Source organism: Microtus oregoni, unplaced genomic scaffold (genome assembly GCF_018167655.1).
Source record: "Microtus oregoni isolate MIOR12 unplaced genomic scaffold, Mior012 000011F_ref0000422, whole genome shotgun sequence".
NCBI lineage: Eukaryota > Metazoa > Chordata > Mammalia > Rodentia > Cricetidae > Microtus > Microtus oregoni.
In genome coordinates this window covers 18289271-18306601 of record NW_024543070.1, presented here as the reverse complement: position 1 = coordinate 18306601, position 17331 = coordinate 18289271, and the positions used below count along the sequence as shown (strand labels likewise).

General features: G+C 39.8%; 1 protein-coding gene and 1 pseudogene across 1 annotated transcript in view; one reads left to right on the top strand and one right to left on the bottom strand.

The window, feature by feature from the left end:
• Positions 1–15675, top strand: part of LOC121453406 (ubiquitin-conjugating enzyme E2 D2) — a 38773-nt gene extending 23098 nt beyond the window's left edge. The window contains exons 3-7 of the mRNA XM_041660155.1: positions 8984–9015; positions 9095–9172; positions 9253–9358; positions 10948–11041; positions 14236–15675. Coding sequence (XP_041516089.1) covers positions 8984–9015; positions 9095–9172; positions 9253–9358; positions 10948–11041; positions 14236–14281 — 356 coding nt within the window. The 3' untranslated portion in view covers positions 14282–15675. The remainder of the gene's footprint in view (positions 1–8983; positions 9016–9094; positions 9173–9252; positions 9359–10947; positions 11042–14235) is intronic.
• On the bottom strand, positions 6585–8542 carry LOC121453534 (annotated as a pseudogene).
• Positions 15676–17331: the final 1656 nt, after the last annotated feature.

Genomic DNA, 17331 nt, shown 5'->3' with positions numbered 1-17331 from the left:
CTCCCTTTTTTTTCTTTTTTTCTTCCCATTCTCCCCCCCCCTTTTTTTTCATTTTTTCTTCCTGTTTCCCCCCCCCCCTTTTTTTTTCTTTTTTTCTCACTGTTTTTCTGTCTAGTCTGGAACAGTATAGACCAGCCTGCCTTGAGTTCAGAGATATGTTTGTTTTAGGCTTCGAGTGCTAGGATTAGCCTGGTAGGAAGTGTTTTAAGCATGTGAAAATTACTGATTTTTGCTTTGCTGCTATTGCAGTTTGCATTATTACACTTATCTTTGAGCAAAAATGGCTGTCCTGCAAAGTTGGGTACCCTCAAAGGGCAAATAACTTTTCAAAGTAGACTATTTAGACTTCATTTATTATAACAAAAAAAGGAAGCAGCCTGGTGGTGGTGGCTTTAATGGTAGAGTACTAGTCTGGCAGGTGCAAGGTTATAGGCTCAATCCCTAGTCCTGCTACACATTGGAAGAAGGGAGAAAAGGAAACAGTTCTGATGGCTCAGCGGGTGGGAGAGGCTCAAGCAGAAAGATTACTCAAGAATTCAGGCTCAACCTGAGCTACCAGAGGGGAAAAAAGTCTCAAGACAAAAACACGGCCAGCAAGATAGTTCAACAGGTGAAAACACCCATCACCAGGGCTGACAATTTAAGTTTGATCCCCGGGACACACAAGATGCAAGGAAAAAAGAACCAATTCTTACAAATTGTCCTTTTTACTTTCAAGTATGTTCAAACACCCACAATCACTCAGGAGGCAGAGGCATGAGAATCTCTTGAGTTCGAGGACAGCCAGGGGTACACAGAGAAATCTTTTTTTTTTTTTTTTTTTTTTTTTTTTGGTTTTTCGAGACAGGGTTTCTCTGTGGTTTTGGAGCCTGTCCTGGAACTAGCTCTTGTAGACCAGGCTGGTCTCGAACTCACAGAGATCCGCCTGCCTCTGCCTCCCAAGTGCTGGGATTAAAGGCGTGCGCCACCACCGCCCGGCCGAGAAACCTTATCTTGAAAAATCCAAAAAACACCTTAATATGCTACAAATGATAGCACTGAGAAAGAGATAATACACATTGACTATTGTGGTGGCATGTTTGTAATCCCAGAGCCTGGGAAGTGTGGGCAAGAAAATTGTGAGTCCAAGGCCAGTATGTGCTAAAGACCTTGTCTCAAGAAACAAAATTATGAGATGCCACCAAAGTTACCAAAAAGAGAAAACAAAAAAGGTTGGATGATGGCTCAGCTTGCTGCTTTTCTAGAAGACCTGAGTTCAGATCCAAGTACCCAGGGATAGCTCAAATCAACCTGTAATTCTAGTTCCAACACCCTCCTCTGGCCTCCCAATTATCTGCATGTCACACACACAGAAACATAAACTAAAATTATTTTTTAAAAAGTTTCTTAAGAAAAAGAGCCAGCGAGGCTGGAGAGATGGCTCAGAGGTTAAGAGCATTGCCTGCTCTTCCAAAGGTCCTGAATTCAATTCCCAGCAACCACATGGTGGCTCACAAACATATGTAATGAGGTCTGGTGCCCTCTTCTGGCCTGCAGGCATACCCACAGACAGAACATTGTAAACAAAATAAATAAATAAATAAATAAATATGTATATACTTTTTTTTTTTCTTAAAAAGAGCCAGCTGTGGTCCCATATAGTCTCAATAATTGAGAGGCAGAGGTTACAGTGTGAGACACCCACTCCTGTTTTTTTGTTTGTTTTTTTTGTTTTGGTGTTTCAAGAGAGGATTTCTCTCTAGGCGTGGCTGGCCTGGAACTCAGATCTCCCATCTCTTCCTCTCAAGCACTGGGACTAAAGGTATATGCCATCACAGCCCCAGCTAGTGAGACCCTATTTAAGAGAGGAAAATGGTAGAAACTCGGTGTGATGGCCTGGGTTTATAATCCTAGTACTTGAGAAATTGAGATGAGAGGATCTCAAACAATCTCTGTGAGTTCCAGGGCAATCAGAAAGAACTGTTACACAAAGAAACTCCATCTGAAAAAAGATACTGAATCAAAGTAGGCTAAGTACAACAAAATGAATAAGGTAGGAACTGGAGAGATGGTTCAATAGGAGCATTTACTATGCAAACCTAGGATCATAAATCAAATTCCAGCACCCATGTAACAAGTCAGATGTAGTCTCACCTGGCTGGGCTTATAGATAGCTATAGCCTCCATCTTTGTGGAAAGCTGAGACAAGGATCTTACTGGCTTGCCATTCTAACTGAAAAACATAAGCTACAGGTTTAGGAAGAGAGATTGCATTAAAACAAGGCAGAGAGCTGGGTGGTAGTGGCACATGCTTATAATCCCAGCACTTTGAAGGCAGAGACAGGTGAATCTCTGTGAGTTTGAAGCCAGCCTGGTCTACAAAACAAGTTCCAGGACAGCCAAGACAGTTAAACAGAGAAACCCTGTCTCGAAAAACCAAGGGAAAAAAACCAAGGCAGAGAATGATAAAAAGAAAACACTTGATATAATCCTCTGACCTATACCCAGCACTTAAACACACATACTTAAGAGAGGGGGCAGTAGGAAGAGAGAGATTTGTCAATTGTTTGTGTTTTGAGTTTTATTTTTTTTTTGTTTTGTTTTTGGTTTTTGTTTATGAAACTCTGATTATGTAACCCTGGCTTGTCAGGCACTCATTGTATAGATCAGGCTGTCTTTGAACTTCCAGAAATCCACCATTCTTTGTCTCCCAAGTGTTAGGATCAAAGATGTGCATCACTTTGTCCAGTGCTTTTGCTTCAAATTTTAATGCTCTGTTTTTTTCTCCTTGAAGTAAGCTGAAGATATTTAATCTACTTTATTTTGTTATGAACTTGGTAAAGTGACCCTCTTGGGATCTGTGTCTTCAGACATAGGTCTCTGAAGATTTAATTGCAAACTAACAAATGTTCTTAGTATATGTTTTAACTGCAAGGCTTCATCTGTAGTGCTAAAAAGAAATTTTTGAGCTGTAAAGATCACCTTTAAAAGCTTATACAACAGATTGTAGCTTTCAGTTTCTATAATTTGATCTGACAGCATCCAACCAAAGTTGTAATAGTAGTCACTTTTTTGTTTTTTATTGTCCAAATTGTTTAGGGGTGGGTATGTAGCTCAGTCATAGAGTACTTGTCTAATATGCATGAGGCCTTGTTTAGTACCACCAAAGAGAAACCCTTGCTTTGCTTTGATATCATTTGAATCATGGTTAGATACTATATTGCTGTTGTTTCCCCTCATTCATATTTACTACCTAAAGAGACCAGGAGCATAACAGAAGGAAACATGTTAGTGATTCCAGTAGGTATTCTTACTGCTGTTGCTGTAAAGGTTCTTGAGAGCAGGACTGGTAAGATGCTCAGTGGGTAAAAGGAAGTATTTACTACGCTTTGTCTTCCAACCCATAGTGGTAGGAGTGAACTTGCTCTGTGTGAAAGTTGTCTTCTGGCCTCCACTCCTCCATACACTGTGGCACATGCACACTGTATCCATACTTCATACACATTCAACAATAATACTAAGATTGTTAAAGTTCTTAAAAGTATAATCCCTCTCAGAGACACTATAGTGTCTTCACTGGAGTATGGATATGAAAGACATAATTGTGATTTGAATGAAAATGACGTCCAAAGACTCAGGGAGTAGGTGTATTGGAGGTGTGGCCTTGGGGAAAGTGTGTCATGGGTGTGGGCTTTGAGGTTTCAGAACCTCAAACTAGGCCCAGTGTTGCTCTCTTCCCTGAGGTTCTGTATGTAGAACTCTTCAGCTCCTTCTCCAGCATCATGTCTGCCTGTGTGCCACCATGCTTCCCTTCATGACAGCAATGAACTAAACCTGAACCTGTACACCAGCCCCAATTAAATGTTTTTCTTTAGAAGAGTTGCCATGGTCATGGTGTCTCTTTACAGCAGTAGGCTACTAAGATAGCAGTACTACTTGAATGTTGATATTTTCCCTTTTCTATTAGAAAGGATATTCTTTCCATAATTGCAAATGTTCTAGTTGCCAACCTGTTGCTATTTCTGTTCTTTTTTACTTATTTTTCATAGATTTGATCCTAGAGCATAAAATAACACAGACCATAAAAGAACTATTTATCTTTTTAGCCAGAAACTTGTTCTGATTTATGTTTTCTCAAGTCTTGTATTATATTGATTTTTGTAGGCAATGGTTGTGGGTGTTCGAACATACTTGAAAGTAAAAAGGACAATTTGTTGGAATTGGTTCTTTTTTCCTTGCACCTTGTATGTCCCGGGGATCAAACTTAGATTGTCAGCCCTGGTGATGGGTGTTTTCACCTGTTGAACTATCTTGCTGGCCGTGTTTTTGTCTTGAGACTTTTTCCCCCTCTGGTAGCTCAGGTTGAGCCTGAATTCTTGAGTAATCTTTCTGCTTGAGCCTCTCCCACCCGCTGAGCCATCAGAACTGTTTCCTTTTCTCCCTTCTTCCAATGTGTAGCAGGACTAGGGATTGAGCCCATAACCTTGCACCTGCCAGACTAATACTCTACCATTAAAGCCACAGCACCAGCCTCTTAATTTCTTCTTAAATCTGGTACGATTTTTAGCAAGAATAAAGGATTGCTCTCAGAAGGCTAGCAACAAAGAATTAATACTTAGCTGCTGGAAAATTTTATGCTTGAAACCTCAGTGTTTTGAAATTCTTATTTAAATACTTTATTTTCTGATTCTTGGAATTTGACCTGGACCACGATAGACAGATTTAAATTACACAAGAGGATTATGTAGAAGGGTACAACTTAAAACAGATCTAGTTGTTTATTTGATTATTATACTACCTGATAGTGATTTAAGCTTTATTGGTATTGGGTTTTTTGTTTAAATTTTTAAATTTATTTATTTATTCTTATTTTAGGTGAATTGGCGTTTTACCGTGTATGTCTTTGTGTGTGAGGGTGTTAGATCTTGGAATTACAGGCAGTTGTTAGCTGCCGTGTGGGTGCTGGCATTTGAACCCTGGTTCTGGAAGAGTACCAGAGCTCTTAACCACTGAGCCATCTCTCCAGCCCCTGTTAAATTTTTTTTTTTTTTAATTGAGGCAGGGTCTTGACTGTGTAGCTCTGACTGGCCTGGCATTAGTTGTTTGTATCAAAAGTTTTTTTTTTTTTTTAACAAAAGTCAAAAAGATCCTTCTGCCCCTTCCTCTTTAGTACTAAGATTAAAGGTAAGTGCTACACTTACCTTTGCATGACCTAATTTTGTTGTTGTTGTGGCTGGGAATGTAGCTCAGTTGGTAAAGTACTTAAGTAATATGCACAGGGCCTTAGGTTTGAACCTCAGGACTACATAAACTGGTTGTGGTGTCACATGCCATCATAGAGGTGGAAAGATCATCCTCTGCAGTTTCAAGCCAGCCTGGCATGCATGAGACCCTGTCTAAAAATGTAAAAATATTTGGAGCTGAAGAGATGGTTCCCTCAGTTAAGAGTAATGGTTGCTCTTCCTGAAATTCAGTTCTCATCACCCTCTTAGTGGCTCACAGCTGTCTGTAACTTCAGGTCCAGGGAATCTTGGGTCCTTTCCTGGCCTCCTGGACATTGCATACATGTGGTGCACACACATACATTCAGACAAAACACCCATTGCCACGTATTTTAGGGCTTCAGGAATTGTACCTGACTGGGGTGTTAAATGAAGAAAATACAAACATATGGAAACAGAAAGAAAGATTGGGTGCACTGAACTTTCTGATGCAGAAACCACAGTACCCCAGAAGCTCAGTGTGTTCATTGTATAAAATGGAAAATGGGGTTATTACATGCAGCTGAAGAAGAAGGCAGGGCTGTTAGAGACAGATAAGCAAGGAGGCAAAATTTATGCTGTACTCTACCAAACACTGAAGCAAGTTTAGCTAATCTCTGTAGGAGAAATAGTTGTAGGGGAGTTGTCTTTGAGCTGTAATCATCCAGGAGAGAAAGTTATAGTGGGCATTTTCTGTTCACACTATAATCTGCACACTGATCAGAAAACAGCTTTGCCAATTCTCTGAGCCTCATCCAGAGGGGAAGGCTTTGCCATTTTCCCATGGGTCTGAAGCTTTGGATTTCTTGACGTGGTTGTGTGCACGCCAACAAGACACATTCCACTCAGAAGTTCACTCATTCAGGGTTTCCTCTACTCCCCACTGAAAACAAAAGGAAAAATAAAAAAAGACATCAATCTTTCTGAGCTGAGACGATGGTGCAGTGGGTAAAGTGTATGCTGTACAGAATGCAAACATAGTTTAATATACCTAACATCGATAGAAAGAGCTGGATGTGTAGCAGTGTACCTGTAACCAGTGCTGGAATACAAAAATGTGGAAACAAGTGGGTTGGGACTCAGTGACCAGCCCTTGTAGCTGAAAAGGCCAGCTTCAAATTCAGTGAAAAAACTGTCTAGAATAAAAGTAAGGTAAAGAATATATCCAAAGTCAACTTCTGATCTCCACACACACAGGTAACACTCTCACAAGTACATGCATGTGGACACATTCACCACATGCACACTTGAAAATAGTTTTTCCTAATTTGAGTATTTAAACCCTTTCTGTAATGTGCCAGCATTTTTTTTTCAGTTCCTGTCTTTTTATTTATTCATACACAACTACTTGTCTTCTGGCTTGTTGAGGCAGTAAGTCAGACAGCACTTGCCACAATAATGTCTGTCAAAGTGGCTGGCCATGAAAACTCCAGCACCACATTCATCAGAAGGACACTCCCGACGAAGACGGCTAATTTTGCCATTTTCATCCACCTTATAGTACTTGAGTACAGCCAGCTTCACCTTCTTCCTCTTAATGCTTGTTCTTCTTGGGGGTGGTGTAAGACTACTTCTTCCTTTTCTTAGCACCACCACGAAGTCTCAACACCAGATGAAGGGTGGACTCCTTTTGGATGTTGTAGTCAGACAAAGTACAGCTGCTTGCCAGCGAAGATCAGCCTCTGCTGATCAGGAGGAATTCCTTCCTTATCCTGGATCTTGGCCTTGACATTTTCTATAGTGTTCGAGGGTTCAACCTTGAGCATATGGTTTTCCCCGTAAGGGTCTTCACAAAAATCTGTATCCTGGCGGCGCTGCCACCACAGATGGCGGATTGGAAAAGAAGACGCCAGCATTATTTTTTAAGTATATTTTATGCAATTATATTGAAGAATGGTTAAGTCTTGGAAGTAGCCAAGTGGTGGTTGCCGTGTACTCCTTTAATCTCAGCACTAAGGGGGCGGGGCATGTAGATCTCTGTGAGTTAGAGGCCAGCCTGACCTACAGAGCAGTTCTAGGGTAGCCAGGACAAAACCTGTTTCAGAGTGGGGAAGAAAAAAAAAAAGACGAGTGTGTGTGTGTGTGTGTGTGTGTGTGTGTGTGTGTGTGTGTATTAATTTTTCAATATAAGGTTTTTCTGTGTAAAAGCCCTAGCTGTCCTGGAACTCACTTTGTAGATGAGGCTGGCTTTGGATTCTTAGAGATCCTCCTGCCTCTGCATCCCAAGTGCTGGGACTAAAGTTAAAGGCATGTGTCTCCACTATTCAATGAATCATTTTTTGAAATAGCATTTAGAACTTTTCTTTGGACTTTGTAAACAAATTTATCTTCCAGGTATGACTTTGAAACAGGTTTTGTTTGTTGGTAAGTTAGTTGTTTGGTTTTAGTGATAGAATCACCATGTAGCTTTGGCTCACCTGGAACTCACCAGGGTGGCCTCAAACCCTTTACTTAGCCAAACATAAACTTAGATTTAGCATCATGGCTCAGCTTTGCCAGTATTGTTGTTGTTGGTATACTATACTACCGTGCTTAGGTCCAATGTGTGTGCACATCCTATGGTGAAATATGTGGAGGACAGCGAACAGCTTGGGAGTCCTGGGAATCATGTCAGGCTTGATAGCTCCCGTTGAGCATCTTGCTAGCCTCAAGAAAAATGTGTGGGTTCTTTTGTGTTGTTGGTGATTTTATTGTGTTTTCGATTGTGGTGGTGTATGTGAGCTTGGTGTGTATATACACAAATGTAAGTGTTCAGAGACCAAAAGAGGTTAACGGGTCCTCTGGCGCAGCCACCTGATTAAGGTGCTGGGAGCCAAACTCTGGTCTGCAAAAGTAGTGTATATGGTTAACTGCCAAACCATCTCTCTAGCCTCTCCACCTATTTTTAAATTGGCTGTCCGTTTTTGTTTTGTTTTAGTGTATGTATTTGGTTCATTTGGTTTTTCAAGACTTTTTCTATAACAGCCCTGGCTGTCCTGGATCTCAGGCTGGATTCTAAGGCACTCTCTGCCTCCTGAGTGCTGGGATTAAAGGCACCCTGCTCATCTGTCTGTTTTTATTTACGTGTGTGTGTGTGTGTGTGTGTGTGTGTGTGTGTGTGTGTATTTTTCAGTGGTTTGAGATCATAACTGGTTTAGTCTTCATCCTGCCCATAGAAAATAGTCATTGGACTGGAGAGATGACTCAGCATTAAGAACACTGGCCGCTCTTCCAGAGGACCTGGGTTCAATTCCCAGTACCCACATGGCAGCTCACAACTGTCTATAACTCCAGTTTCAGGGGATTTGAAACCCTCACACCATATCCATAAAATAAAATTAAGTAAATTGTAAAAAGAAAATAGCCATTATTGCCAGGCAGTGGTGGTACATTCCTCTAAACCCAGCACTCGGGTAGCAGAGGCAGATGGATCTCTGTGAGTTTGAGGACAGCTAAAGCTGTTAGAGAAACCCTGTGGTGGGGTGAGTCATTATCATACTGTTTATAAATGAACTTTGTTGTAGTCTCTCACACACACCCCCCCTCGAGACAGGGTTCCTCTGTGTGTCCCTGGCTGTCCTGGAACTCGCTTTGTAGACCATTCTGCCACCTACCTCTGCCTCTGTGTGCTGGGATTAAAGTTGTGAGCCACAACTGCCTGGCATAAATGAATTTTGATTAAGTAGGCGTGATAGGTTTCTACAGTATAGGTTTGATGTGAATATCTTTAACATGATAGTTTTCTTTTTCTTGTTCTTTTTCAGTGTTTCATTGGCAAGCTACAATAATGGGGCCAGTAAGTATTCACTTTAATTCCTTAATACTTACTTTATGTAATTTATTCATTTTAAATCTCACTTTCTTATCATCAACAGAATGACAGCCCCTATCAGGGTGGAGTGTTTTTCTTGACAATTCATTTTCCAACAGATTACCCCTTCAAACCACCTAAGGTATTTGGAATATGATAATTGCTTTTAATATGCTCTGTATGAATATACTAAATCAATCACAAGGATTTCTTTTTCTTTAGGTTGCATTTACAACAAGAATTTATCATCCAAATATTAACAGTAATGGCAGCATTTGTCTTGATATTCTACGATCACAGTGGTCTCCAGCACTAACTATTTCAAAAGGTAATGGAATAGTTGTTTGATGTCAAGGTGAAATAATTGATTATATTGTTTATTGGTTTATCTTTTTAAAAATTATGTTTTTCAAATTTATGTGTGCTTTGCATTAATGTATGTATTTGTATTGTGTATGTGTCTGGTTCCCCCAGAGGCCAGAAGAGAGTGTTGTTATTGGAGTTAGAGTTGTGAGCATGTACCACAGTACCATGTGGGTTCTGGGAATTGAACCTGGGTCCTGAGTGGCTAGCGGTCCTAATTGCATAGCTGTCTTTCCAGCCCCAGTTTATTTATTTATTTTTTTTTATAACTCCTGTTTCATATTCTCTCTCTCAAAATTTTATTTGTCTGCGTGTATGTCAGTGTGAGGATGTCAGATCTTGGAGTTAGATGGTTGTTAGCTGCCAATTGGGTGCTAGGAATTGAACCTGGCTTCCCTGGAAGAGAAGTCAGTGCTCTTAACTGCTGAGCCATATCTTGAGCCCCCACTCCTGTTTCTTTTGAAAGAGCCAATCTTCATTACTCTGTAGTAGATTTGTTGACACAATGGAAAGGGGTTGATTTTTTTTCAAGAATAGATAATCCTTGGTATAATGTCAACTTGTTGATTGTGATACTCAAGAATAAGTAGAAGCCTGTTATAGTGGTATATACACTGTAATCCTATATTTTTGAGAAATGGGTGCAGAATGATTGATATTAGTTCAAAATTATTCTTGCATAGCAAATTTTAGGCTAGCTTGATATAGAGTGAAAGTGTAAATAAGCCAGCTACCACTGAGAGGGTGAATGATGTGATTGTTTGACTTTATTTACTTACTAATGTATGTGGGGTGGGACGCAAAAAACACTGCATATAGATCAAAGGCCAACTCTTGGAGTTCGTTATCTCCTTCCGCTTTTGGGTTCCAGGAATCAAACTTAGCTTGGCAGTCTGTTCAAGTTTTTTACTGCTGAGCCATTTCACTGGTGCCCTGTTTGGTTATTTTTGCTGTCTTACTCTGTAGTCTAGACTGGTTTCCACTTGTGGCAATGTGCCTGCCTTAGTTTCTGTAGTGTGGGAATAACAAGTGTGAGCTACTGGTACCTGGCTAAAATTTATTTCATTTTTGAGACAATTTCTTCTATCCTGAGCTGTCCTTGAAGTTTCCTTGTATTGGAGGGTGATGTCAGACAACTAATTTTGTCTGTTGCTGGAAATTTGACAGCTGATTTTCTCTAAACTTGAGCTTTTAAAAATTGAAGTTCACTGGCACTGACAAGTGTTCTCAATCTAGGGTTTAGAAGAGCTTTTGTTCTGCTAATAACTGAATTCAGAACAGAATCTCATGCACATTATGCAAGCTTTCTATCATTAAGTTACCTGCATTCCCGATTCTATTCTTAACATTGGTAGCATCTCAGGTTGATTGGGGGGGCATTGTTTGTTCTTCCCTTGGAAACAGGGTCTCACTATACAGCCTTGGTTGGACTTGAACTCACAGAGATCCATCTCTTTACCTATCCCTGCCTCCTGAGTGCTACCCAGCTTCTCATGTTTAAGCCCTTTACTTTGATCTTCTACTAACATATACTTTTTTTTTTTAATGCCCTAGTACTTTTGTCCATCTGTTCTCTGTTGTGTGATCCCAATCCAGATGATCCTTTAGTGCCTGAGATTGCTCGGATCTACAAAACAGATAGAGAAAAGTAAGTATCCCCTGTCAGGTGTGGGGTGGAGCTGTCTCAAAACTTCCTTATAACGTTGGTGTATGGACTGAATGTTTAAGATAAACTCTACAAGTAGTACATGAAAGGATTTTGTTTTTATTTGGGGCAGGGTTTGTTTTTTGAGACAGGGTTTCTCAATGTAACGGTCCTCACTGTTCTGGAACTTGCTTTGTAGACCAGGGTGGCCTCAAACTCATCATTTTTGCTTTTAGGTATTATTTAGTGAGATTATGATAGGAACCATATCGGAGAACTTAGATGTTTTTTGTTTTGTTCTATTTTTTACTGTTGGAGAAAGTTTCTCTGTGTAGCCTTGAGTCCCCTGGCTCTGTAGACAAGCTTGGCCTTGAATGCAGAGATCTGTCTGCCACTGGGCAGTGGTGGTGCACACCCTTGATGTGAACACTCTGGAGGCAGAAGCAGGTATATCTCTGTGAGTTTGAGGCCAGCCTGGTCTACAGAGTGAGTTCCAGGGCTATACAAAGAGACCCTGTCATGTCAAAAACTAAACAAAAAGTAACAACCCATAAACAGATAGCTGACTGTGTAGTTCATCCCTTTGATCTCCGTTCTTTGAAGCAGGGACAGGTAGATCTCTTTTGAGTAAGACCCTATCTCTTAACTAATTAAAAACAAAATATTACATGATTACTTAAAATATGTTGTATTAGAAAATTCATAGATATAGATAGGCAAAATATTGAAGTAGGAGAATTGTGAATTTGATACCTATCTCAAAAACAACAGAATCAAAAAAACAAAATCATAAATAACAGAAAAATCATAGATTATTGATTGGGTTTTGTTGATAGTGATGTTAATGGAGCTACATCAGGAATGGGGGATTCTGGCACTAATTCTTAAAAGTGTTTTGTTTTATGTCTAAGTAGCATCTATTATAATCATGTGTTTTGGCAGAATTTTAAAAATTTTAAATTATTGTGTGTATGCTTGTTACCTGCATGTTTGTTCAGAGGCCAGAAGAGGGCATCAGATTCCCTCGAACTGTCATTAGCGGGTATAAAGTACCATGTGAGTGATCCTCTGAAGAGCAGCTGGTCTTCCACTGCTGCGTCATCTGCCTGCCATTTTCCAGACCCTGCAGCTTAATTTATTTATTTTTTTTATTTATTTTGGGGGCAGTTTCACTGAAAAGTCTTGGTTGTCCTGGAAGTCACAAATCTACCTGCTCCTACCTCCCAAATATTGTAGCTAAAGATGTATGTCCCCAAACATTAGCTGTATTTATTTTGGTTTTGTTTGGGGTTTTTTGTTTGTTTTTTGAGACAGGGTTTCTCTGTGTAGCTTTATTACCTGCCCTGAAACTCGTTCTGTAGACCAAGCTGGCCTCAAACTCAGATTTGCCTTCTGCTTTGTTTTGGTTGTTTTTGAGATAGAGTCTCACTATGCTGTCCAAGCTGGCTTTTAATTCCTGTAATAGAATGACCTTTCTGCCTTTCAGTGTCTTTGATAGCTGGGGCTATAGGATGTCTTGTCAAACCTGTGTTCACACATATGTACACATTTTGAAACAGAATCTAGCTATGTAGCCTTTGCTGCCACATTCACTGTCTTCTTGTCTCAGCCTCCCAAATGCCAGATTTCCAGGAATGAGCTATTATGCCTAATGATTCATTCCTATTCCTTTGTCTTCTCTTTCTTTTTTGGTTTGTTGTTTTTTAATGGTCTCATGTAGCTGAGGCTAGCCTCGTGATTCACTGTTTAACTGTCTTTACCTCAAGTACTATCCTTCTAGACTTTTACAGCTTCCCCTGTTACTGGAATGTTTTTATGGAGCAATTTTTTTATTATATAAATTATTGAAGTAAACCATGCCAAATAATTGTTTTATTAATATAAAGGAAGGTATTGTGTCATTCTATTTCTTTGTAGGGTTTTATTTGGTTTTGTTTAGAGACAGGGTCTCACTGTGTACCTTTGGCTGGCCTGTAGCTTGGAATGTGTAGACGAAGGTATCCTTCAATTCACAGGTATATCTACTTGCCTCTGCCTTCCAAGTGCTGGAACTAAAGAAATGCAACACCATTCAAACTTCATTATAATTTTTATGTTTACTTTATGTGTATGAATAGGTGAAAGTTTTGCTTGCATATATGTGTATATACCACATGAGTGCCTGGTACTCGCAGAGTCCAGAAGGACTTGGATCTCCAGAACTGGAGTTACAGATGGTTGTGACCTACCATGCAGGAGCTAGGAGCAGAATGAAGTCCTCCTTAAGAGGAGCAAGTCTCTTAACAGCAAGTCTCTAGCTCCCTTATTGTATTTTTGTGAGACAAGAGTCTATGTAGTACAGGCTGGTCTCATTCTTTTTTTATTTTTATGTGTTGTTTGAGACAATTTTTGGAAACTACTGTCTCAGTCTCCCCTCTTAGTTCATTATTCCATTTTAATTACTGTTAAGTGATTTTAAAAACCATATAATGTAGAATTACATAGTCAAAAAAATCTTAAGGTGTATTAGCACATACCATAGCCCTCCAGAGGTAGGAAGACTACAAGTTTAAGGTTGCCTTTGGCTGCACTGAGTTGAAGGTCAGTCGGAAACATAGGGTGGAAGCCAGATGTTGGTGGCAGACGACTTTAATTCCAGCACTCAGGAGCAAAGGCAGTCAGATCTCTTGAGTTCCCCAACCTGGTCTACAAATTTGAGTTTCAGGACAGCCAAGGCTGTTAAACAGTGAGTCCTTGTCTCGGGAATTTAAAGAAAAAAAGAAAAAGGTAACAGCAAATTCTAAACTTGACTTGAGTTCTCTAGATACTGCATTTATAGGAAATCGTTTTGGTTTTACAGCAGTGTCTCACCGTATTATGAATACAGGCTTATTTGTAATTAGAGGTAAAGCTAGGTCATGGTACATCTCTGTAATGGCAGCACCCAGGAGGATTGCCTCAGGTTTGAGGCCATCCATCCTAGTTTTAGATAGTCCAAGGCCAGCCATGGCTCTGAAGTGAGACCCTAGCTCAGATAGGGGGGTGGGACTGAGAGAGTAAGGGGGGAGTATGTGTGAAAGAAATTGGAGGGGAAAAGATGATTTTGCTTTAGTGTTTTCAGTTATTGCCCTAAAATTACTAATTGGGATAATGAATGAAATGTGTTGCTCATTGACTCCTTACCTCTCTTAAGCCAAGTTCTCTTTGTGTGTGTACAGGTACAACAGAATAGCTCGGGAATGGACTCAGAAGTATGCGATGTAATTAAAGAAATTATTGGATAACCTCTACAAATAAAGCTAGGGGAACTCTGAAAGAGAAAGTCCTTTTGATTTCCATTTGACTGCTTTCTATGAGCCCACGCCTCATCTTCCCCTGTGCACATGTTTACCTGACACAGCAGTGCTGCGTGTTGTACATACTTGGAACAACAAACTAGAAATACTGTACTTCTGTACCAACATTGCCTCCTAGCAGAGAAGTGTGTGTGTGAGAAGCCAGTTCTCCGGGCATAACCTAGGTGTGAGACTAAAAGCTTTCCTTATTGACCTAAATTTGGATAATGGCAAGATGTGAGGGGTAGTGGGTACACAGTGTTTGCTTGATGAGAGGGAAAAAGCTCCAGTGACCCGTAGGAGATTGTTTTTAAGTGGAACCCATCTAATCTCAAACAGTCATAAAAAGCACGGTGAAGAACATGAAGCTGTTTCTGTATTCATTTCACCCTGAAGGACCTACAACTTAGGTGAATGTTATGACCAAACAGATTAGACTCTGCCTACACGCTGTATTTAAGGTCTGAGTTTGACTGATCAACATTTAAATGGACTGGAGCTGTTAGTACATAAAGTGTGGTGGACTTTATTCCCGACACTTTCACATCTCCCTGCCCTTTCTGCCTTCTTCCTTTTAGCCCCTTTCCATAATCTTTGGTTTGTATGTGGTTTCTCAGTTAATACATAGCTAATAGCTCTTATTTTTCTTATGTTTTTAACTGCTTTAGGCCTATTTCAATGTAAGGGTGAAAATTCATTTGATGGAAATACTTGTGTATATTTAAAGACCCAGTTGCTCCTCTGGAGCTTGTACGTTCAAGAATGATTAATCTGTGTAATAAACTGATTACTACAGTCATTACATATAATTTTGTGTGAATAGGCTTTTTGATTTAAAAAGTTTGTCTAGTTAAGATTAGTGGTGGATTTTCTCCTCGTCCCTGAAATGTTCTCATTTATATTTGTTGCATTTCAAAATCATGAAACAATTCCAGTTTACATCGTAAACAAGATAGGAGAGTAGTTTATTAAATAAGATAGAGGCATAAGCTCAAAGGCATTTTCATGAAACTTATGTGCACCATTCCAGGAACATGACTGTTAAACTAAATAAATTTGCTTTGTTATGAAACTGAGCAGCATTTCACCAAAACCTTGTGATAGTCTCTTGGTACATAGGACATAGAATACAAAGGTGTTGCTGTTTGACAAGTTAAGCCTCTGTGATTGTAATCATAAAAGAATAACTGACCAAACCTGGAAAACATGAGCACAATCTTGTATTGGAGACTCTACATAATTACTTTGCACTAACATTTGCAGGATGTTCATTGGTTTTAAATTGTACTGTATGTGGCTTTTTGAAGTCTTCCCTTGACTCTAGTAAAATGTAGTTTGAAATTTGTAAACAACTGTTACCCAGAAACATACGTGTGAACTAGGCAAGTTACCTGCCCTCACCCCTTCCCTAACCTGACTGTAAACCCGGCCAGCCTGAAGGCCTGGCTGACGCTCTCTAGTCATCAGCGTCTTTGGAATGCATCTTTACACTCTTGCACACAAATGAGGAATAAATGTCCACTGCTTTTGGTTTTAAACTTGTTCCCCTGTCTCATCTCTCAGTGTCACTGTTCCTCCATCTCAACCTGTCTGCTAAAAATCTCTTGGTTAGCAGCTGGCAGCTTACAGACATTTCAGGAATGCTGTATTACTGGTTGTAAGAGAAAGACTTTTTTTGTTTGTTTTTGGTTTTTCGAGACAGGGTTTCTTTGTAGCTTTGGGGCCTGACCTGGAACTCAACTCTGTAGACCAGGCTGGCCTCGAACTCAAAGAGATCCGCCTGCCTCTCTCTCCCGAGTGCTGGGATTAAAGGCATGCGCCACCATTGCCCGGCTGAGAGAAAGATTTAGGATTGAACTCTAACGAGAAATCACCATGTATCATTACTATTATAAGCAGATGGAAATTCAGTTTTTGGGTGCTGTGTGTCTGTCTGTCTGTCTGTTTTAGTGGGCCCCTTGCCTTGCACATAATAGTTGCTCTGCCATTGGCTGTTTCCATTTTTTATTATTAATGCTGCTACTTACTTTGGGTTCCGTTGCACAGCTCTTGAAAGCCCATTCTTATTTGCCTTTCATTTCAAAGAGCTGCTTGCTGATTACCATTTATTAGGTCATAGTATGGGTAATTTTTATAAGAGTGCTTTGAGTATTTTTGTGCTAAATAAAAGCTGTCATCTTATTGTGCAAATGCCAAATGAAAGGTTTGGATGGTCACAGACAATATTAGGCCAGTGAATGTGGTTAGAATATGAAGACACTTTTGGTCTACTTGTTTTATGAATCCCATCTCACTGTAAGAATACAGATGTCACTCAGGATTCTCACAGGAAATTTCTCTTGTGTCTAAAGGTTTATTTTATTTTGGTAAGGCAGTGGTTACAAAGGCATGTCAGTTATGGGTTTCTGTTTGGGTCTTAGTAAGAGTTTAGACAGTTTTGTCCAGTTATATTCAGAGCAATATCTTGGTAAAACCATTTCAGATATTTGCACACTCTTATTACTGGCCAGTAGTCAAAGGGATCATTGTCCTGATAACTTCTACTTTGTCAAGGATTTGTCAAGGACAAGGATTTAGCAGGGCTATAATGGTGATGATGGGACAGGAAGGTTATGGTAAAAAGGAAAATATGACCAAGGGCTGAGACTTTTTTTGCACTGACTTAACGTTAGAAGTATTTCTTTTCTTCACCCAGTCCCACTTTCTGAGCCATCTGTATGCCTCAGCCAATTATTTTGAGCTTTAGATTGCCAGGAGAAATAAGTTATTTCTAAATTATAATCAGAATGCTTATCTGTTGCCGCTTGTCTGCAGTTAAGGAGAAATTCTTATTTGTCTCAGTATAGGACTCCTTAACACTTCCTGGAGGTGAGTCAGTCTCAATAGAATTTTCTTCTGTTACTGGCTCTTCTGAATTATAGATGTATTTTGTCTTCCTTTTCACCCCTACTACTCTTGACTTTTAGACCTGTGGAATAT